Source organism: Mobula birostris, chromosome 2 (genome assembly GCF_030028105.1).
Source record: "Mobula birostris isolate sMobBir1 chromosome 2, sMobBir1.hap1, whole genome shotgun sequence".
Taxonomy (NCBI): domain Eukaryota; kingdom Metazoa; phylum Chordata; class Chondrichthyes; order Myliobatiformes; family Myliobatidae; genus Mobula; species Mobula birostris.
This window is the reverse complement of record NC_092371.1, coordinates 10,893,292-10,916,005: the sequence shown is the minus strand read 5'-3', so window position 1 is coordinate 10,916,005 and position 22,714 is coordinate 10,893,292. Positions and strand designations below refer to the sequence as shown.

General features: G+C 45.0%; 1 protein-coding gene across 2 annotated transcripts in view; it reads left to right on the top strand.

The window, feature by feature from the left end:
- Positions 1-22,714, top strand: part of LOC140212195 (E3 SUMO-protein ligase PIAS3-like) — a 42,297-nt gene that overhangs the window by 14,047 nt on the left and 5,536 nt on the right. For both annotated transcript variants that reach the window (XM_072282883.1, XM_072282892.1), the window contains exons 8-13: positions 5,796-5,869; positions 12,035-12,195; positions 13,145-13,278; positions 16,822-16,993; positions 18,592-18,731; positions 20,959-20,996. In XM_072282883.1, coding sequence (XP_072138984.1) covers positions 5,796-5,869; positions 12,035-12,195; positions 13,145-13,278; positions 16,822-16,993; positions 18,592-18,731; positions 20,959-20,996 — 719 coding nt within the window. The remainder of the gene's footprint in view (positions 1-5,795; positions 5,870-12,034; positions 12,196-13,144; positions 13,279-16,821; positions 16,994-18,591; positions 18,732-20,958; positions 20,997-22,714) is intronic.

Here is a 22,714-nt window from a genome sequence, read left to right as displayed (position 1 = left end):
GCTTGGAGCCTGTTGTTTCCTTGCTGTGTGACTTTATGGACCTGAATGGCATTGTGTCATGATGGTCAAGCAACAGGAGATACATCTGTAATTTCACAAGTCATTCAGAATTACAACAGACACGTAACTCTTTGGGCTGGGGATGCATGACCAGTTAATGCTATGCCTGTGAGATTACTGCAGTACTAATGATGTTTTCCCACCAAGGCAGCTAGGGATTTAAGTCTGAAATAAAACTGATTTCTGCAGGAAACTAAAACTTCCTTCCAAAAAAGGAAATCTGCTTAACACACAAAATGCTGGAGGAACTCAGCAAATCAGGCAGCATCTATGGAAATAAATAAACAGTCGATGTTTCGGGCCAAGACGCTTCATCAGAACTAGAATGGAAGGGAGAAATGCCAGAATAAGAAGGTGGGGGAAAGGGGAAGCAAGACAAGCAAGATGGTGACAGGTGAAACTTCCACCTTCTAACTGGGAGGTGATAGGTGGAAAAAGCAAAGGGCTGGAGAAAAAGGAATCGGATGGAGGAGAGTGGACAGTCGGAGAAAGGGAATGAGGAGGGACACCAGGATGAGGTGATAGGGAGGTGAGGAGAAGAGGTAAGAGGCTAGAATGGGGAATAGAAGAAGAGGGAGGGGAAGGGAAAAATTACTGGAAGGAGAAATCAATGTTGGAGTTGGAGGCTACCCAGACAGAATATGAGGTGTTGTTCCTCCACTCTGAGAGTGGCCTAACCTTGGCAGTAGAGGAGGCAATAGACTGGCATGTCAAAACGAGAATAGGGATAGGAATTAAAATGGTTGGCCTCTGGGAAATTCTTCTATTTTGCAGATGGAGCAGAGGTGCTCAACAAGCTGCTCAACTGACCTGGACCTTTGTATGAGTCTAGACCCTGTACACCCTGGTTGAGTCTTAACAGCCACCTGAAATTCCCCAGCTGGAAGCCAACAATGTACATGCTCTAAAACACAATTTTTGTTCTTAAAACAATTCATTTTATTTGCAAACAAAAGAAAACCTGCAGATGCTGGAAATCCAAGCAATATGCACAAAATGCTAGAGGAAGTCAGCAGGCCAGACAGCATCTATGGAAAAAATTACTGTCGATGTTTCAGGCTGAGACCCTTCGGCAGGACTGGAGTAAAAAAAAGATGAGGAGTAGATTTAAAAGGTGGGGGAAAAGAGAAAAACAAGGTGATAGGTGAAACTGGGAGGGGGAGGGATGAAATAAAGAGCTGGGAAGTTGATTGGTGAAAGAGATACAGGGCTGGAGAAGGAGGAATCTAATAGGAGAAGACAGAAAGCTGTGGAAGAAAGGAAAAGGGGGAAGGAGCACCAGAGGGAGGCAGTGGGCAGATGAGGTGGGGGGGGGAATGGTGGGGGTCGGGGGAGCATTACTGGAAGTTTGAGAAATCTACATTCATGAGATCAGGTTGGAGGCTACCCAGAAGAAATATAAGGTGGTGTTCCTCCGACCTGAGTGTGGCTTCATTGTGACAAGTAGTGGCAGCCATGGATAGACACATTGGAATGGGAAGTGGAATTAAATTGGGTGGCCACTGGGAGATCGGCTTTTTCTGGTGGACTGAGTGTAGATGGTCTGCGAAGTGGTCTCCCGATCTACATAGGGTCTCACCGATTATATGGGAGGCCATGCTGGGAGCACTGGATACAGTATATGACCCCAGCAGAGTCACAGGTGAAGTGTCGAAGGACTGTTTGGGGTGCCGAATGGTAATGAAGGAGGAGATATAGGGGCAGGTGTAGCATTTTTTCCACGTAATGAGGGAGATCAGTTGATGGGATGAATGGACAAGGGATCCCTGCAGAAAGTGAGGGGCAGGGAAAGATGTGCTTGATGGTGGGATCCCATTGGTGATGGTGGAAGTTTCAGAGATTTATGTGCTGGATACGGAGGCTGGAGGGGTGGTAGGTGAGGACAAAAGGAACCCTATTCCTGGTGGGGCGACAGGAGGATGGGGTGAGAGCAGATGTGTGTGAAATGGAAGAGATGTGGTTGAGGGCAGTGTTGATGGTGAGGAAGGGAAGCCCCTTTCTTTGAAGAAGGAAGATATCTTCATTCTCAAATGAAAAGCCTCATTCTGAGAGCGGATGCAGCGGAGACAGAGGAATTGAGAGAAGGGAATGGTGTTTTTACAAGTAACGGGGAGGGAAGAGGGATAGTCCAGTTAGTTGTGAGAGTCTGTGGGTTTATAATAGACATCAGTAGATAAACTGTTTCCATAGAAACATAGAAAATAGGTGCAGAAATAGGCCATTCGGCCCTTCGAGCCTGCACCGCCATTCAGTACGATCATGGCTGATCATCCAACTCAGAACCCTGTACCTGCCTTCTCTCAATACCCCCGATCCCTTTAGCCACAAGGGCCATATCTAACTCCCTCTTAAATATAGCCAATGAACTGGCCTCAACTGTTTCCTGTGGCAGAGAATTCCATAGATTCACCACTCTGTGTGAAGAAGTTTTTCTTCATCTCGGTCCTAAAAGGCTTCCCCTTTATCCTCAAACTGTGACCCGTCGTTCTGGACTTCCCCAACATCGGGAACAATCTTCCTACATCTAGCCTGTCCAATCCCTTTAGAATTTTATGCGTTTCAATCAGATCGCCCCTCAGTCTTCTAAATTCCAGTGAGTATAAGCCAAGTCCATCCAGTCTTTCATCATACGAAAGTCCTGCCGTCCCAGGAATCAATCTGGTGAACCTTCTTTGTACCCCCTCTATGGCAAGAATGTCTTTCCTCAGATTAGGAGACCAAAACTGCACACAATACTCCAGGTGTGGTTTCACCAAGGCCTTGTACAACTGCAGTAATACCTCCCTGCTTCTGTACTCGAATCCTCTTGCTATGAATGCCAGCATACCATTCACCTTTTTCACCGCCTGCTGTACCTGCATGCCCACTTTCAATGACTGGTGTGCAATGACCCCCAGGTCTCGTTGCACCTCCCCTTTTCCTAATCTGCCACCATTCAGATAATAATCTGTTCTCCTGTTCTTGCCACCAAAGTGGATAACCTCACATTTATCCACATTAAATTGCATCTGCCATGAATTTGCCCACTCACCTAACCTATCCAAGTCACCCTGCATCCTCTTAGCATCCTCCTCACAGCTAACACTGCCGCCCAGCTTCGTGTCATCCACAAACTTGGAGATGCTGCATTTAATTCCCTCCTCTAAGTCATTAATATATATTGTAAACAACTGGGGTCCCAGCACTGAGCCTTGCGGTACCCCACTAGTCACTGCCTGCCATTCTGAAAAGGTCCCGTTTATTCCCACTCTTTGCTTCCTGTCTGCCAACCAATTCTCTATCCACATCAATACCTTACCCCCAATACCGTGTGCTTTAAGTTTGCACACTAACCTCCTGTGTGGAACCTTGTCAAAAGCCTTTTGAAAATCCAAATATACCACATCCACTGGTTCTCCCCTATCTACTCTACTAGTTACATCCTCAAAAAATTCTATGAGATTCGTCAGACATCTCCAGAGATAGAGACAGTGAGATTGAGAGCGGGTTAGGGGGTATGGAGGGAAGGCTGGGGCGGGGTTCTGAGTTGGATGATCAGCCATGATCATAATAAATGGCGGTGCAGGCTCGAAGGGCCGAATGGCCTACTCCTGCACCTATTTTCTATGTTTCTATGAAAGGGGAGGGAGGTGTCAGAAATGGACCAGGTAAAGTTGAGCACAGGGTGGAACTTGGAGGCAAAGTTGAAGTTGATGAGTTCCGCATGGGTACAGGAAGCAGCACCAATGCAGTCATCGATGTAGCATAGGAAAAGTGGGAGAGTGTAGGCTTGGAACACGGACTGTTCCACGTAGCCAACAAACAGGCAGGCATAGCTGGGACCCATGCGACTGCCCATGACTACACCTTTTGTTTGAAGGAAGTGGGAGGAGCCAAAGGAGAAATTGTTAAGAGTGAGGACAAGTTCTGCTAGACAGAAGAGAGTGGTGGTGGAGGGGAACTGGTTGGGTCTGGTGTCCAGAAAGAAACAGAGAGCTTTGTGGTGGGGGATGGAAGTGTAGAGGGACTGGACATCCATCGTAAAAATAAGATGATGGGAGCCAGGGAACTTGAAATCATTGAAAAGATCTAGTGTGTGAAGTGTCATGGATGTAGGTAGGAAGGGATTGAACTGGGGGGGGGGGGATATTATTTACTGTGGTGCTTTAGCTATTGTAGGGGCCTCAGCTAAGCTCTCCCAACTCCTGTGGGAGATCACCAACTTGTTCTGGTCTTTGATGCAGCAGCTCTGCTAGATATACCACTGTGTCACCAATGTCATGGACAAACTGGCTGCTGTATTTCTTAAATTAAAATTGTTAAATTAAAATTATTACTATGACTTCAAGAAGTCATTTAGACCCAATGAGTCATACAGCACAAAAACAGGCCCTTCAGCCCACCATATCTGTGCTAGCTATCAACTACTTTATTAATCTAATTTTCCAGCACTTGGTACAGCCTTGGCATTTCAAGTGCTTGTTGGACACAAGTCTTAGATCAGCACAGGAACAGCTCACAATGTTCTGCTGAACCAACTAAATTAGGAATCAGATGGCCAACTAAACTAATTTTTTCTGCCCACAGAATGTCCATATCCTTCCATTTTCCTCACATCCACGTACCTGTCTGAACATCTCTTAAAAGTCCCTAATGTTTTTGCCTTTACCGCCACATCTGGGCACCACATTCCAGGCACCCACTACTATGTTTAATAAAAAATAAATACACATCTTGCCCCTCAAACTCCTTTGAACTTGTCCCCTCTCACCTTTAATGCATGCCCTCTGGTTTTAGACATTTCAACCCGGGGGGTGGAGGAAGATAGCATCAGTCTACTTCTGTCCATGCCTCTCATAAGCTCTATCAGATCTCTCAGCCTCTGCTGCTCCTGAGAAAACAACTCAAGTTTGTCTAACCTCTTGTCTCAAGGTGCTGCAAATGCTGGCATATGGAGAAAGTCTGGAGTCTCGACCCTGAAACACTGAACATTTCTTTGTCTCCAGTCCTGAAGCAGGGACCTGACCCTAAACATTGACTTTCCCCTTGATTCCACAGACACTGCTTCTTGCAGTTTCTGACTTCACAAACTTGCGGATCCTCAGTGTGCAGTTGTGGGGCTGCACGGTGTGTAGCAGCTATTGAAATGCTTTATAGCACCAGCAATCGGGTTCAATTACCGCCACTATCTAAGGTATCTGTATATACTCCCCGTGACCGTGTGGATTTCCTCTGGGTGCTCCAGTTTACTCCCACATTCCAAACACGTACAGGTTAGGGTTAGTGAGTTGTGGGCATGCTACATTGGTGCCAGAAGCACGGTGGCGCTTGTGGGTTGTCCCCAGCACAGTATTGCCATCGGACCGTGTTGGTCATCGAGACAAATGAAGCATTTCACTGTATATTTTGATGTACGTGTGATAAATAAAACTAATCATTATAGGTATGTGGCAGGTGAGGAATACTCAGATTGGAAGAATCTGAAGGGATATTGCTAACGGTACCATGGCTCAGCCAGAGTTGCCCTTATGTTAATGAGGAGATAAAATGATCCCATCTCCATTTGAATAGTCCGTATGAACACACACTACTGTGGTACTGTGGCCACATGCACACAGTGAGATGACTTTGTCCTGCCCCTGCCCTCCTCCTCTCTCCCACCCCCATTCCATCACTAGTTAGAGGGTTTTTTGCTGGATTACCTATGTGGTCTGTACTGGCATTGATTTGTTTCTTTTAATCTGCCTCTATTCCAGTCAAAGAGAAGCTGACTGCAGATCCCGACAGTGAGATCGCCACGACGAGTTTACGGGTCTCGCTTATCTGCCCCGTGCGTAATTTTGCAGTAGCTCGCTTATCCGGAGCCGCCGCTTGCTATCAAGATAGGGCTTGGCTTTTGCAGGCTCTCCTCTCTTTCGAAAGCTATTCAGCCTGTAGTTTGGAACATTGCTGAGAGCTGCCTCCGATAGCACAGGGATCAGTCCCAAACACTGGCAGGAGACGTAAGTGGGCTCAGGATCGATGCACTAGGAAAGGAATCAGTCAGGTTTTACTATCACTGACATACACTCAATCACCACTTTATTAGCTACACCTCATTAAGGCAAATATCTAATTAACCAATCATATGGCAGCAACTCAATGCATAAAAGCATGCAGACATGGTCAAAGAGGTTCAGTTGTTCAGACCCAACATCAGAATAGGCAAGAAATGTGATCAAAGTGACTTTGACTGTGGAATGATTGTTGGTGCTAGACAGGGTGGTTTGAGTATCTCAGAAACTGCTGATCTCCTGGGACTTCCATGCACAACAGTCTCTAATGGTGCAAAAAAACAATTTAAAGAATTCAGTGAGTAGCAATTCTGTGGGCCTTAATAATGAGAGAGGTCAGAGGAGAGTGGCCAGACTTATTTAAGCTGACAGGGTGACTCAAATAACCACGTGTTATAACAGTGGTGTGCAGAAGAGTGTCTCTGAACACAGTGTGTCAAACCTTGAAGTGGTTGGGCTACAGCAGCAGAAGACCACGAACATACTCAGTGGCAAACTTAAATATGGTATTGGAGTGGTGCTTAGCCTCACAGTTGTAAGTATAATGCAAGTAGAGCAGGGAGCTAAGCACACAGCCGTACCTAATAAAGTGGCCTCTGAGTGTATGTTGTGAAATTTGTTGTTTTAGAGCAGCAGTACATAAAAAATTACTATAAGTTACAATAAGAAATATTTTTAAAAGTGAGGTAGTGTTCATGGACCATTCTGAAATCTCTGCCTCTGCGCTGGGAGTAGAAGTACAACCAAGGGATCGGACTTTCCAAAGTGTGGATGTGGGGTAGCACGATAAGTGTTTTTAGTATAACAGTGGTCAAGTGTGTTGGTTCCATTGGTTCCACAGGCGATATGTTGGTGGTAATTGTTCAGAGACTTCTTCAAGCTGGCCTGGCTGAAATCCCCCACTACTTACTGTAATTTATAGATTTTATTACTATGTATTGCTTTGTATTAATGCTGCAAAACAACAAATTTCATGATAAATATCAGTGATATTAAACCTGATTCTGAAATCTGAAGGCAGAGGGGAAGAAGCCTTTCCTAAAACATTGAGTGTGTGTCTTCAGGCTCCTGTACCTCCTCCCTGACGGTGATAATGAGAAGGGGGCATGTCCTGGGTGGTGAGGGTCCTTTATGATAAATGCTGCTTTCCTGAGGCACCATCTTTTGAAGATGTCCTTGATTGTGGGGAAGCTAGTACTCATGTTGGAGCTGGCTGAGTTTACAACCCTCTGCAGCCTGTGTGTTGGCCCCCTCCATACCAGACAGTGATTCATCCAGTTACTGGAGTTAGGGAGAAGTGGTTTTTTCGAGACTTTTAAGGGAACTGGAGGAAGTGTGGTAATCAGAACAAGTCAAATTTATTGACTGTAATGTATGCACATGTGGCCTGGAAAAACATACTTGTGCCAGCATCATGTGCACATTGCATTAGAGACAAATCTGTTGTAATCTAATAAGAAAAACATTAACAAGAAAGAACACAATTGGAACAAAAAAAAAGTCCATTGTAGTGCAAGGTGGTCTTAGTGTTGCCATACTGAGGGTAGAATCACTGACGTGTTGTGAAATTTAGTGTTTTACGGCAGCAGTACTTTGCAATACACAAAAAGCCTATATTACAATGAGAAATATATAGTGTATATCTGTGTGTATATAATATATGTATGTATATGTGTGTATGTATATATAGTGCTTATAAAAAGTATTCACCTCCCCCCACCCCCCCCGCCACCACCTTGGAAGTTTTCATGTTTTATTGTTTTACAACATCACATTGGATTTAATTTGGCTTTTTTGACACTGATCAACAAAAAAGACTCTTTTGTGTCAAAGTGGAAACCGATCTCTACAAAATGATGTAAATTAATTGCAAATATAAAACACAAAATAATTGCATAAGTATTCACCCCCTTCAACTCAGTATTTAGTGGATGCACCTTTGGTAGCAATTACAGCCTTGAGTCTGTGTGGATAGATCTCTATCAGCTTTGCACATCTGGACAATGCCGTTTTTCCACATTCTTTACAAAACTGCTCAAGCTCTGTCAGATTGCATGGGGATTGTGAGTGAACTGCCACAAATTCTCTATTGGATTGAGGTCTAAGCTCTGACTTGGCCACAACAGGACATTAACTTTGTTGTTTTTAAACCATTCCCGTGTAGCTTTGGCTTTATGCTTAGGGTCATTACTGTGCTGGAAAACAAATCATCTCCCAAGTCGCAGTTCTCTTGCAGGCTGCATCAGGTTTTCCTCCAGGATTTCCCTGTATTTTGCCACATTCATTTTAGCCTCTAACTTCACAAGCCTTCCAGGGCCTGGTGCAGTGAAGCATCCCCACAGCATGATGCAGCCACCACCATGCTTCACAGTAGGGCTGGTGTGTTTTTGATGATGATGCGCGGTGTTTGGCTTGCGTGGGACATAACATTTAGTCTGATGGCCAGAAAGCTCAATTTTGGTTTCATTAGACTATAGAACCTTCTTCCAGTTGGCTTCAGAGTCTCCCACGTGCCTCTGGCAAACTCGAGCGAAGATTTCATCTGTTTTTTCCCACAGTGGCTATTTCTTTGCCTCTCCCCTTTAAAGCTGCGATTGGTGAAGCACCTGGGCAACAGTTGTTGTGTGTGCAGTCTCTCCCATCTCAACCACTGAAGCTTGTAACACCCCCAGAGTTGTCATTGGTCTATTGGTGGCCTCCTTCACTAAGTCCCCTTCTTGCACGGTCACTCAGTTTTTAAGGACAGCCTGCTGTAGGCAGATTTACAGCTGTGCCATATTCTTCCCATTTCTTGATAATTGACTTAACTGTACTCCAAGGGATATTCAGTGACTTGGAAATTTTCTAGTATCCATCTCCTGACTTGTGCTTTTCAATAACCTTTTCATGGAGTTGCTTGGACTGTTCTTTTGTCATCATGGTGTAGTTTTGCCAGAATACTGACTCACCGACAGTTGGACCTTCCAGATACAGGTGTATTTTTTACTACAATCAATTGAAATACTTTGACTGCACCCAGGTCTCCAAAACAGATCTCGATTTAACTAATTATGTGACTTCTAAGACCAGTTGGCTGCACCAATGAAGATTTTGTGTGTTATATTAAGGGGGGGAGGGGTTGAATACTTATGGGCACTGTGTGTGTGTGTGTGTGTGTGTGTGTGTGTGTGTGTATATAAGTGCAAATAGCAAAAATAGGGAAGTAGTGGTTAGGGTAGGCTAAAGAACTAAACAGTTGAAAGGAGGTAGCTGTTCTTGAACCTGCTGGTGTTGCACTCCTGCCTGATGAGAGCTGCAAGAAGATGGTATGGCCTAAATGGCAGGGATTTTTAATGATGGATGTTGCATTCTTGACACAGTGTCTCATCAAGATGGTTTCACCTTTAAACCAGTGGGACTAAACTGACTGCAATATGGCTGTGTCGAGGTTCAACACACAAGCTGCAGCAAGGGCAGGCATTCATCTCTTTGACTTTGCTCGACCGGTCATTATATCTGAGGCTGATCACTTCTGACCAAAATTGTAGCGTCTGGACAAATAGAACAGAGAGCAGTACTGCTCCTTTGGCCCAGATGTTATGCCGACCTTTTAACCTGCTCTTAAGATCAACCTAACCCTTCTCTGCCACAAGGCCCTCCATTTTTCTTTCATCCATGTGCCCATCTAAGAGTCTCTTAAATCTCCTTAAATCTGCCTCTACTATGACCACCACCACAGTAGTGTGTTCCTCACACCCATCACTCTCTGTGCAAATAAATAGATTTTTTTTTAAAACTTACCTCTGATCTCCTCTCTACCTTACTCCAATTGTCTTAAATTTATGCTCCCTTTATATTTGCCATTTCTGTCCTGGGGAGAAAGTTATTGTTGTCCACCTGATCTATGCCTCATCATCTTGTACCTATCAAGGCACCTCTTATCCTTCTTCACTTAAAGAGTAAAGCCTGAGGTCACTCAACCTATCCTATCCTTGTAAAACACACTCCCTAATCCAGACATCCCACCCTGCAAAAACTCATTTCAGGGAGGTAGCACCATCAATTTGCGGGAGACTCCCGGAACTTCCGGGAGAGGTGGGATGTCTGCAATAGAGTAGCTCCTGAGCAGCTAGCCAGCTAGTTTAAATAACGTTAGGTATGCTAGTGAACGAATGACACCTGTTAAGCTCACCTCAACATGTCTTTTACAGTCTTAACCCACCATGGGCAATAGAAAAGTCACTGTTGCAAACAGTGCAGCGAGCAACACTGTCATTATTTTGACCCCTATTAGTTGGGGGTACACTTCAGGGTAGTCTGGGGTGACGTATGTTTTATATTGTCTTTTTTTTTGGGAACACTCTGCCATGGGCGTGCGCGTTCTTGTTCTCTCTCTTTCTCTCTCTCTTTCTTTCTCTCTCTCTCTCTTTCTCTCTCTCTCGTTCTCTCTTGCTCACTCTCTCACACTCTTTCCTGCTGTCTTGCTCGCTCTTAAAAAAATTGATTTCCGGGATATTGTATAATTTGCAGGCATCAGGGAGCCACTATTAATATGTGGGAGACTCCCGGGAGAGGTGGGATGTCTGCTAGTCCAGGCACCATCCTGGTAAATTTCCTGTGCACCCTCTAAAGCTTCTACATACTTCCTATAATGAGGCAACCAGAACTGAACAGTGTGTTCCAAATGTGGTCTGACCGAGGTTCTTATAGAGTTGCAACATTACCTTGCAGCTTGTGAGCTCAATCCTCTGACTAATGAAGGCCAACACACTGTAGGCTTTCTTAACCATCCTTCAGTGCTGCCTTAATCACTGACTTATTAACCAAGTAGTGATATTTCTATGCTTAATTAAAGATTATCTGAAAAAATATTTGAACTGTATCCTTGTGTAACTTGTGTGTTTGGTAGCTATTGAGTTAAATGTTCTGACAGTTGTTTCTGACCATGATTGGTGAGTCGACAGTGGTGCAACAGCTAACACTGACGCCTCATGGCTCATCCTCTCCTCTGGTACTGTCAGGAATTTGTACCTCATCCCCGTGGCTTCCACAATCAAATAAAAAAAATTGTTATCAAATGATGTATAATATACTGTATGTTATCGTATACTACCTTTAGATTCATTTTCTTGCAGGCATTTACAGGAAAATAAAGCAATACAATAAATTTTAAAATGCTAAATGACGGACAAACAACCAATATGCAAAAGAAGACAAATTGTGCAAATAAAAAATAATACTGAGAACATGAGGGGTAAAGAGTTCAGAGTTGTGGTGTGTGAAGTTATCCACATACGTACTGTCTTAAGGCTCTTACCCTATGATAGTAAGAAGAGGGCATGGCCTGAATGATGGGGTCTTTGATGCTGCTTTCTTGCAGCAGTGTTCTTTGCAGGTGTGCTCATTCCATAGGGTGTTGCTGGTATTCCAGAGGGGTGCTGGTTGGTAGATTAATAGTTTACTGTAAGTTTTCCTTGGTGGAAAGTAGGGATATCAAGGAGTTGATGTCATGATCCAGGGATGGGACGTCCTAACGATCATTATTCGCTTGCGCTGGCCCATGTATTTTCCTGCTGGAGATCCTTTATAAGATCATGCACGTCTTGTAAGGTGGGTGAGAATTAGTTGATAATGCTTCAGTATTTCAATTAAACTGGAGGCAGTTTACAGATGGTTCTTCACACAAAAGGGTTGGGCATGCTGCTCCTTGGAGTGCTTTGCCATTGAACTTGGTTTCCCTTCGGTTTCCCCATTCTGAAATCGCGCTCCTAGTGCTGAGTTGGGGCTCCAGAGGACTGACAGTGTACCAAGTATAGACCGAGTTGGGGGTGTGGAGCCCCTCTGCATGTCGCTACTGCTTGCTTTATCCCCCCTCGCTCAGTGCTGATTGGGAGAACGCATATTTACCTATGTTCTCTCAACACTCAAAGGATTCAGACTAACGGTTTTGTCTGTTCCTGCAGCTGGGAAAGACAAGGCTTCACGTGCCGTGCCGAGCACTGACCTGTACGCACCTGCAGTGCTTCGACGCAGCGCTCTACCTGCAGATGAACGAGAAGAAGGCCACCTGGGTTTGCCCTGTCTGTGACAAGAAAGCACCTTATGAAAGTCTGATTATTGACGGGTATGCGAAAAGTCAGTGGAGTTTATTGTCATGAGCACATATCCACATATGCATAGGTGCAATGAAAACCTTACTTGCAGCAGCATCACAGGCACATGGCATCACATAAGCAACATTCACAAATAAAACATGAATCAAGCATACATTATACCCAATTTTACGCAACAAAAACAAGGTCTATTTTAGTGCAAAGAGTTGCTAAACCATACTGAATTTGGTTGGGCAGTTTGCTTCAGGAACTGAATGTTTGAAAGGAAGTAGCTGTTCCTGAATCGGGTAGTGTGGTTTCTAGACCTCCTGCCCATTGGTATTTGCAAGAAGATGGCATAGCCCAGATGGCAGGGATCTTTAACAATAGATGTTGTCTTCTCGAGGAGGCAACTACTGTAGATACTACCGATGGTGGAGAGGGATGTGTCCATGATGTATTGGGCTGAGTCCACTACTCAGCAGCTTTTTACATTCCTGCACATCTGAATTGCCCTACCAGACCATGACAGAATCTCTGTCTGCCTGTCTGTTTCTGGGAGAGAGTGATCCTTCGAATATAAGTACATTCCTTTAGAACAGGGATGAGGAGGAATTCCTTTTGACTGAAGGTGGTAAGTCTGGAATTCATTGCCAGTGGTGGCTGAGAAGGCTAAGTAATTGGGTATAATTAAAGCAGAGGTTGATAGGTTCTTGGTTAGTAAGGGCATCAAGGATTATGGGGAGAAGGCAGGAGAATGGGGTTGAGAGGATAATGTCAGCCATGATGGAATGCCAGAGCAGATTCAATGGACTGAATAGCCTAATTTATGTCTAATGGTCTTGCTATTACAAGGAGTCTGTGCTTGCTACGTGTGATGAGTTTAGCATCCTGCGCTCCCTGCTTCCTGCAACCCCCTCCCCCCTCCCAACCTTTCTTCCCAATTTTCCCAGTGTTTGAGCATCCTCTCTTTGTCCCTAGACTCTTCATGGAGATTCTCAACCTGTGCACGCATTGCGATGAGATCCTGTTCAAAGAGAACGGCTCCTGGAGCCCAATGCAGCCGAGGAAAGTCAAGCAGGAGCCTTTGTGGACGTCATACAGCAGCCCTGAGGGTAAGGAGGGTGACAGCTCCACAATGTACTTTACTACCTCAATCACTGACAGGTTGTTTTGTGCCAACACGTTTGTATCATGTAACACATAAAAATAAACTAAATTACCAGAAGGAAGATAAATATATAATGCAAACTGAGAGCAAATATTAAGGAAGAGTTCATGATTAGCCATGATCATACTGAATGGCGGTGCAGGCTCGAAGGGCCGAATAGCCTACTCCTGCACCTATCTTCTATGTTTCTGTTTCATGGGTTCATTCAAAAATCTGATAGTGCAGGGGAAGAGACTGTTTCTAAAATGTTGAGTGTGTGTCTTCTAGCTCCTCCTTGATGGTAATAATGAGAAGATTGAATGTCCCAGATGGCGAGGGTTCATAATAATGGATGCCACCTCCTTGAGGCACTGCCATTTGAAAATTGCCTCGATGGTGGGGAGGGAGTGAGGTTGGTGCCTGTGATGGAGCAGGCTGAGTTTGCAACCCTGCACAGCCTTTTCTGATCTTGTGCCTTGGCATTCCTATGCCAGACGATGATGCATCCAATTAGAAAGCTCTCCACAGTATATCTGTAGAAATTTGCTGACTCAAAATCTCCACAAACTCCCTACTGAAATATAGCTGGTGTCGTGCCGTCTTTGTAGTTGAGTCGGTATGTTGAGCACAGGGTAGATCCTCAGAGATGTTGATACCCAGAAACTTGAAATTGTTTGTCCTTTCCATTGCTGACCTCTCAATCAGGACTGGTGTGTGTTTTCTAAAATTCTCCTTCCAACTCCTCCTTCATGGTAGTACTTAGAAGGCAGCAGTTGTGGATTATGTGGGAAAGCAGGTCCCTCTGGTAATGACACTGTTCAAGTTGTTAGGGTGGTTAAGAGGGTCTGTGGTGTGTTTGTCTTCCTTAGTCAGGGGATTGAGTTCAAGAGTCACGAGATAATGTTGCAGCTCTATAAAACCCTGGTTAGACCACACTTGGAGTATTGTGTTCAGTTCTGGTCGTCTCATTATAGAAAGGACATGGAAGTTTTAGAGAGGGTGTGCAGGAGATTTACCAGGATGCTGCATGCCTTGGAGAGCATGTCTTATGAGAAGAATGAGCTAGGACTTTTCAGAGCTGTTGGAGGCTGCTGTTTTTGTGATCCAGAGGTGTAGAAGTCAAGAATGAGGCATAAAACATGTTCCTTTTGGCTTTTTTATTAAGTGTTATAAGAGCAGAGAACAAATAAAAGAAGGAAGAGTGAGAACAAAGAAGCCGTAATTCTCTTGTACAAAAACAAGCTCTAACTAGAATGATAACATTCCAGTGGTTGACCATAGGTGTTGCATCCCAGCTGTGTACTTGATATGCAAGCCAGGGCAATGTAAAATGGAGAGCCAGTTGTTGCCCATGTAACAGGCTCCCCCTCTCCATGCAGCTGATGAATCCAAAGGAACGGCAAAGACCAATATAGTTTGTTACCAGTGACGTTGCAGGAGTTGCCAGTCAGCATTGATTTCAATGTAGGACTGACTTACAGATTCCAGATCCAGATTGTTCCCTGGGGTTTATTCCTGAAATCTTCCCAATGAGTAGGTATAACTACAAGGCAAGCAGAAGTTTGAGATCAGAGTTTTCCTTCTGCTAGATGAGCTGCAAATCACAGCTGACAAACCCTATCTGCCTGAAGCGACTGCTTTTAAGGTGCCAGTAACCCATCTTTGCCCCTTCTCCTGTCAGTAGAAATGGATCAGCCAGGCTTAGTAGCTAAGCCACACATGAAGGTCAGGAACTGGACTTGGTTGTCAGAGGCTATCTGAGATGCACGCCATTGGGAGCATTTAATTGGTAACGGGAGCTTGTCCACACTATCCCCCTCCCACAGATATGACCTTAAGGAACTGATTAACTAATAATCTAGCCATATTCAAGTGGCATGACACCTGCTTCAGAGAAACTAGGAAGCTTCTAGAAAAATACAGAAATAGCTTTGCTACAATTACTTGAAAAGGTAATTACATAAAAATTCAAGTGAGCATAGGAAAGTTAAATGCAAGAAAAATAATACTACATTCTAATTCAACAGAGAGAAGGATGAGAGGCGAATTGATAAAGGTGCATGAGATGATAACAGCCATAGATATTGGAGAGTCAGAGACTTCTTTCTCTCCCCAGGGTGGAATGGCTAATATGAGGAGAATAACTTAAGTGTAGGGGGCTATGTTAGAGGTAGGTTTTCACACAGAGTGCTGGGTGCATGGAATGTGCTGCTGGGTCTGGTGGTAGGGGCAGAAACACTGGGGACATTTCAGAGACTGTTGGATAGGCATGTGGATGAAAGAAACATGGAGGGCTATGTGTGGAAGGAACGGTTAGATTGATCTTAGAGTAGGTTAAAAAGATTGACCCAGCATTGTGGGCTGAAGGGTCTGTACTGTGTTGTACTGTTCTATATTCTGTTACTCGTCATGGACAGGGGTAAGGAATTCCTGGCGCTAACAGAAGATACTATACCACTGGCAATGGCTTAAGGCTGAAAATTAAGTCACCACGGTCCGTGTGATGCTATTACAGCTCAGTGCATTCCAGAGTTCAATTCTGGTGCTGTTCTGTAAGGAGTCTTTGTACGTCCTCCCCGTGGAATACGTGGGTTTTCTCTGGGTGCTCGGGTTTCCTCCCACGGTATGTTAATTGGTCATTGGAAATTGTCCTGGAGGTTAGGGTTAATCGGGTTTGTCGGAGTTTGCTCAGGAGGCCGAGAGGGCCTACTCTGCGCTGTATTGTTAAATAAATAGACACGGTAGTGACCCCCCTCCATGAATGTAAGAGCGTGCTGAACCACACTAACACACTCGACATTGGGGCCAAGTGTACCCACATTAACATTCATATATATATTATTACAAGTACATCAGAACATATAGTGAAAGATGTCATTTGCGTGACAGCCAACACAACTCAAGGATGTGCTGGGGGCACCTTTAATTGCTGCCCAACATTCCGATGCTAACATAGCATGCCCACGGTGTTCAGCAGAATGCACAAGCAGCAACAACAACAACAAGCCCTTTTCCCCTACTCTCACACGCAAACAGGCCTCCAAACCCCTCCTGTTGCTCAGGGCCCAGATTCCACTTCTGGCTGTACACCCTGGAGCCCACCCTGGCTACAAACCTTCCGATATTCCTTGCTCCAGGTGTTCCCAATCCCAACCCATGTGCTGACTATAGGTCCTCCTCAGGTTATAAGCATCTGATTCATGTACGGCACATACGACCAGCAAGTGTCTAGGAGTTGGGAAAGATGGATTTGCCAAATGCTGCAGGACTCTTCCTCTGGGTGGGAACTCTGTTTGTGGCCATGGTCTGGAATCACCCGAGCCACGAGCAGTTCATAGGAGTGGAACCTTGAAATGTCAATACTTGCTAGTGGAACCTTGAAATATCACATCAAACAGTATTTGCTGGATGCCAGCTCTTCTGGTATTACACACCTGACCTCGCCAGTCTGTGAATCTGTGGATAGTGAGTAACCGGCTAACAAGGACAGTGTGTTCTTCTGTTGCAGCAAACACCGTGTTGAAGGAGCCTTTCTCCCAGGGAAAATACTGCTCTCAGCGCAGTTCCAATGCTGAGGTGATTGACCTAACGTTAGACAGCTCATCCGATGAAGAGGAGCCTCCAGTGAAAAGACACTGCCGTGTAATGACCCCCAACCACCTAGCCTCCGTCAACAAGCAGTGAGTTTGTGTTCACACTCTCTCAGCTTCTTTTACAGAAGTTTATTCAAATTATCGCAGAACACTATTATATAATGTACAGGACTTCATAAAAGACACTGCGTACAGTTTCAAATTAACATATGGTTAACACTGCCCACAACACTCTCGAGCCCCTGAGGGACCCACCATTCCTGGCAGTTGTTAATACTGTGTGCTCCTTCACCATGGATATTCGGGCATGGATGTAACCCCAGAGAGGGGCAGGCAGTGTCATCAACTGCTCACTGCCTGCTTTATGGTGCCTTTATTAGTCTAACAAATATAGTTCTCAGGGACATGAGACTAGGTGCTGGAATCTTTGAATCGTTCTTAGGGGAATAGGTTTTTATTCACAGGATTACAGTGGCCTCAGCTTAGGCTCAATGTTTCCATTGCTGAAATTTCTGTAATTCTTTGAATCTGAATTCTGAAGTTGCTGGAAGTCCAGAGTAACACACACAAAATGCTAGAGGAACGCAGCAGGTTAGGCAGCATCTATGGAGAGGAGTAAAGAATAGACATTTGGGTCCTGATGAAAGGTCTCTCCGGAAATGTCAACTCTATTCTCTCCATAGATACTGCTGGACCTGTGAATTCCTTCAGCATTTTGTGTGTGTCATTCTTAGAAGTGGGTAAGAGATGTGCAGATTTGCATGCAGTCACCCGTGCACACTCATGTTTGTTGATGGATGCATGCTGTGTGCACTTACTGACATGCACATTCTCTCTCACACATGCACTCAGAGATGAGTGGCAACACAGTGTGACCAGAGGTAACCTGCTCTGTCAGTCCTCAATGCAGCCATTTAGACCATAGGACATTGGGATGCCACGGTAGCATGACAGTATTATAGCCTGGGGCGTTGGTGTTCAGTTCTGGTGTCGCCTTTTAAGAATTTGTACGTTCTCCCCGTGACTGTGGGTTTTCTCCAACAGTCCAAAGATGTATGGATTGGTTGGCTAATTGGTCATTATAAATTGTCCTGTGATTAGGCTAGTGTTAAATCGGTGGGTGGCTGGGCACCGTAGCTTGTTGGGACAGTAGGGCCTGTTCCAACGCTCTGTGTCTAAATAAGTATAAACTAAAAGGACATGGGAGCAGAATTAGGCCATTTAGCCCTTCAAAGGCCTTAATCCCTTCAAAGTTTAAACTAAATTTGTTATCAGAGTACATATATGTCACCATATACAGCCCTAGGGATCATTTTCTTGCAGGCATACACAGCAGAACAAAGAAATACAACTGAATCAATGAAAAACTACACACAAAGACTGATAATCAATGTGCAAAAGAAGACAAACTGCAAATACACAAAAAAGTAATAATACAAATAAATAATACTGAGAGCATGAGTTGTATAGTCTGTAGGTTGTGGAATGGGTCAGTGTTGTGAGTGAAGTTATCCACTCTGGTTCAGGGGTCTGATGATTGAAGGGTAATTGTTCCTGAACCTTGGGAAAAGGTCCTGGCTCTGTTCTCCACAGGACACCAGTCGTAATCTCTTGACATTAGCTCACTGCACAGTTGTAGGTAGATGGATGAATGTGTAGTTTATTTTCATTGTAAATACCCGCAGGTTCCTGAACGTTCACCAGGTGCATCCAGTGCTTCAGGCTCCTGTCTCAACTACCATGTCTACAGATTACCTGTCCTCGCTCTCCATCCCCGAATATCACCTCTCCTACCAGATGCCACCATTGCCTCCAGACTTCCAAGGTAATATTTATTCTTCATAATGCTGCCTTTCCACCTTTGAATCCTTTGAGTTATCTCCCCTCCACCCCCCCCACCACCACTTAGATCGATTGCCCTTCCCCTTTCCCTCTCCCGTTGGGGCTTCTTGCCTTCAATGTCCTGGAATATTTTTCTCTGGGTTTGGGGGTGGGGGTTCTTCTTTATCAGGAGCCGTATAGATCAGAGACAGGCTCTTCGACCACCGTGCCCAGGCGAGTTATCCAGTGACACTCAGCTGCTGCGCAGGTTGACTTTGTGGTTAAGAAGGCATACGGTGCATTGGCCTTCATCAACCATGGGAGTACTGTGAGAGCCGAGAAGTAATGTTACAGCTTTATAGGACCCTGGTCAGATCCCACATGGAGTACTGTGCTCAGTTCTGGTCTCCTCACTACAGGAAGGATGTGGAAACTATAGAAAAGGTGCAGAGGAGATTTACAAGGATGTTGCCTGGATTAGGGAGCATGCCTTATGAGAATAGGTTGAGTGAACTTAGCCTTTTTCTGCTTGGAGCAGTGTAGGATGAGAGGTGACCTGAAAGGGTGTATAAGATGATGAGAGGTATTGATCGTGTGGTTAGTCAGAGGCTTTTTGTCTGGGCTGAAATAGCTAACACGAGAAGGCACAAGTGTAAGGTGCTTTGAAGTAGGTACAGAGGAGTTAAATCAGGGGTAAGTTTTTTCACACAGAGAGTGGTGAGTGCATGGAATGGGCTGCCGGCATGGTGGTGGAGGTGGATACGATAAGGTTTTTTAAGAGACTCCTGGACAGGTATATGAAGCTCAGAAAAATAGAGGGCTATGGGTAAACCTAGGTACTTTCTATGTAAGTATATGTTCGGCTCAGCACTGTGGGCTGAAGGGCAGGTGTTGTGCTGTAGGTTTTCTGTGTTAGTAAATTATGGGCGTGCTCTGTTGCTGCCGGAAGCATGGCAACACTTGCGGATTGCCCCCAGCACAGCCTCAAATTGTGTTGGTATTGACGCAAATGATGCATTTCTTTGTATGTTTTGATGTACATGTGACAATCAAAACTAATTTTTATAATCTTTCTGTTTAAACCTAAATCCATATCTTGTTAGGTATTGGTTCTTGCAATAGAATCTGGGGGTGAGAATTGATAGGAATATTGGCACGGTTAGTGGGGCACTTTACACAGCCAGTGACCTGGGTCCAGTTCCTGCTGCTGTCTGGAAGGAGTTTGTACATTCTCCCCATGACTGCATGAATTTGCTCCGGGTGCTCCAGTTCCCTTTTACAGTCTAAAGATGTACAGGTAAGTACGTTAATTACTGGTGAATGCAGCAGGCCAGGCAGCATCTCTAGGAAGAGGTACAGTGGATGTTTTGGGCCGAGACCCTTTGTCAGGACAAACTGAAAGAAGAGCTAGTAAAGGATTTGAAAATGGGAGGGGGAAGGGGAGATCCGAAATGATAGGAGAAGACAGGAGGGGGAGGGATGGAGCCAAGAGCTGGTCAGGTGCTTGGCAAAAGGGATATGAGATGATCATGGGACAGGAGACCTAGGGAGAAAGGGGGAGGGTGGGAAAACCCAGAGGATGGGCAAGGGGTATAGTGAGGGGGATAGAGAGAGAAAAAGGAGAGAGAGAAAAAGAATGTGTGTATATAAATAAATAACAGATGGGGTACGAGGGGGAGGTGGGGCGTTGGCGTAAGTTTGGAGGAACAACACCTTATATTCCGTCTGGGTAGCCTCCAACCTGATGGCATGAACATTGACTTCTTTAACTTCCGCCTCTGGTTGAAACCAGTGGTGTTAACATAGCATGCCCATAATTTACCCTAATTAGTACGTCTGCGATGTGGGAGGAAACTGGAGCACCCGGAGGAAACAATGCAGTGACAGGAAGAACATACACACTTCTTACAGACAGCTGTGGGAATTGAACCCATATCTTACAACTGGCACTGTAAAGCACAATACAATTCTCTCCAAGCAGCGTGGCTGAGGCTTGCCACTGGCAATTACATCCAGACGTCTGTGGCCTTCCAGGCTCCTGTGAGCTCCACTCCTGATTCCAGATGAATTTACCCCACGTTTTATTGCTTTGTCATTGGCTCTACCCCTTTGGGGTTTCTGCCTGCAAACTGGGTGTCATCTTTGTGTTTCCAACTTGCCTGCTCACCTACACCTGCGGTGAGGGGTGATGCCATAGAGTGCAAACTGATCCTTTGTATTTTTTCCCTCAGGTTTGGATTTATTCTCCTTCCTCCAAGCAGAAGGTCAGGTATGTAAACATGTGGCTGTGTGTTTCTGCATGTTCACCCCCTGTGCATTTCTTGCACACCTAATGCGGTTGGGATCTAACCAGGAGAAGAGTAGTTCTGTATTTGATTTAACGTAGTTAGAAATTAGTAAATTATATTATTAATAACTGACAGATTCTGTAGATGCTGAAACCTTGAGCAACACATACAAAACCCTGGAGTAACTCAGCAGATAAGGCAGCATCTATGAAGGGGAAATAAGCAGTTGACGTTACTGGCTAAGATCCTTCATCAGGAGTGATGAATGGAGGGGTACATGGGAGGGAAAGGGTAGATTGCTATTAGAGTAGGTTAAAAGATCAGCATAACATTGTGGGCTGAAGGGCTACTATGCTGTCCTGTTCCATATTTTACACTCAGAAGCCACTTTTTAGTTACCTCCTGTACCTAATAAAGAGATCACTGAGTGCTAGCCTGTGCGCTTCAAGATTCAATATTTTTTGCATTCCGAGATGCTCTTCTGCACACCACTGTTGTATCGTGTGGTTATCTGAGGTACTGTCATCTGCCTGTCAGCTTGAACCAGTCTGCCCATTCTCTGACTTCTCTCATTACAAGGCATTTTCACCAACAGAACTGCCACTGGCTTGATGTTTTTTTTGTCTTTCATTCATTCTCTGTAAACTATAGAGACTTTATGTGTGAAAATCCCAGCAGATCAGCAGTTTCTGAGATACTCAAACCAGCCTGTCTGGTACCAACAATCATTCCATGGTCAAAGTCACTTAGATTATGTTTCTTCCCCATTCTCATGTCTTATCTGAACAATAACTGAACCTCTTGACCATGTCTGCATGCTTTTATGCATTGAGTTGCTGCCACAGGATCGGATGATTAGATATTTGCATAAATGAGCAGGTGTACCTAATAAAGAGGCCAGAGTGTGTATGCTGCTTGACACTTCCTTGGTCCACTGTCCTTTCCTGTAAGATTCCTTCAGCCCTTCTTCCATCATTTTCATTTATTCCTCCCCCCGCCTCACCTACCACCTACCACCTACCAGCTTGTTGTACTCCCCCTCCCTACACCACCTTATTCTGACTTATGCCCCTTCTCTGTCTGATCCTCTCCGCAGATGCTGCCCGACTCAGCTAGTTCCAATTTATGGGCATTGCTTAAATAATTGTGATTATTGTCACGTGAAAAGCTCTTGTTTGCATGCCATTCAAGCAGCTCAGTCCAAGTACACTGAGTCAGTAAAAACAATCCCCAATGTAGTGTGAAAGGGAAATTGCAGTCACATATAATGTGCATGATGAGTCGGGTAGATGGAGCTCATCAGCCTGGGAAGACAGTCCATCTAAGAGAGGGAAAACTCTGATTTCAAACCTCCGCTGCCTTGCGGCCATACCCACTCATGGGAAAGGCTTCGGGAGTAAACCCTGAGGACAAATCCGGAGCTGGAATCCCTAAGGCAGTCCGACATTGCCTTCAACCTCGTTCTGGCAACTCCTGCGACGACACTGCTGCCAAGCTGTATCAGCCCTTGCCCTTCCCTTGGACAACATCGGTGTCATGGAGAGGGGAGACTTGCTGAATGGGCAACTGCCAGTCTTCCATACAACCTCGCCCAGGCCTGCGCCCTGGAGACCTTCCAGGCGCATATCCATGGCCTCACGAGACTGACGGATGCCACCAGCATGATGAGGTCAAGTGGGAGTTCAAAAGTTTACCTTTA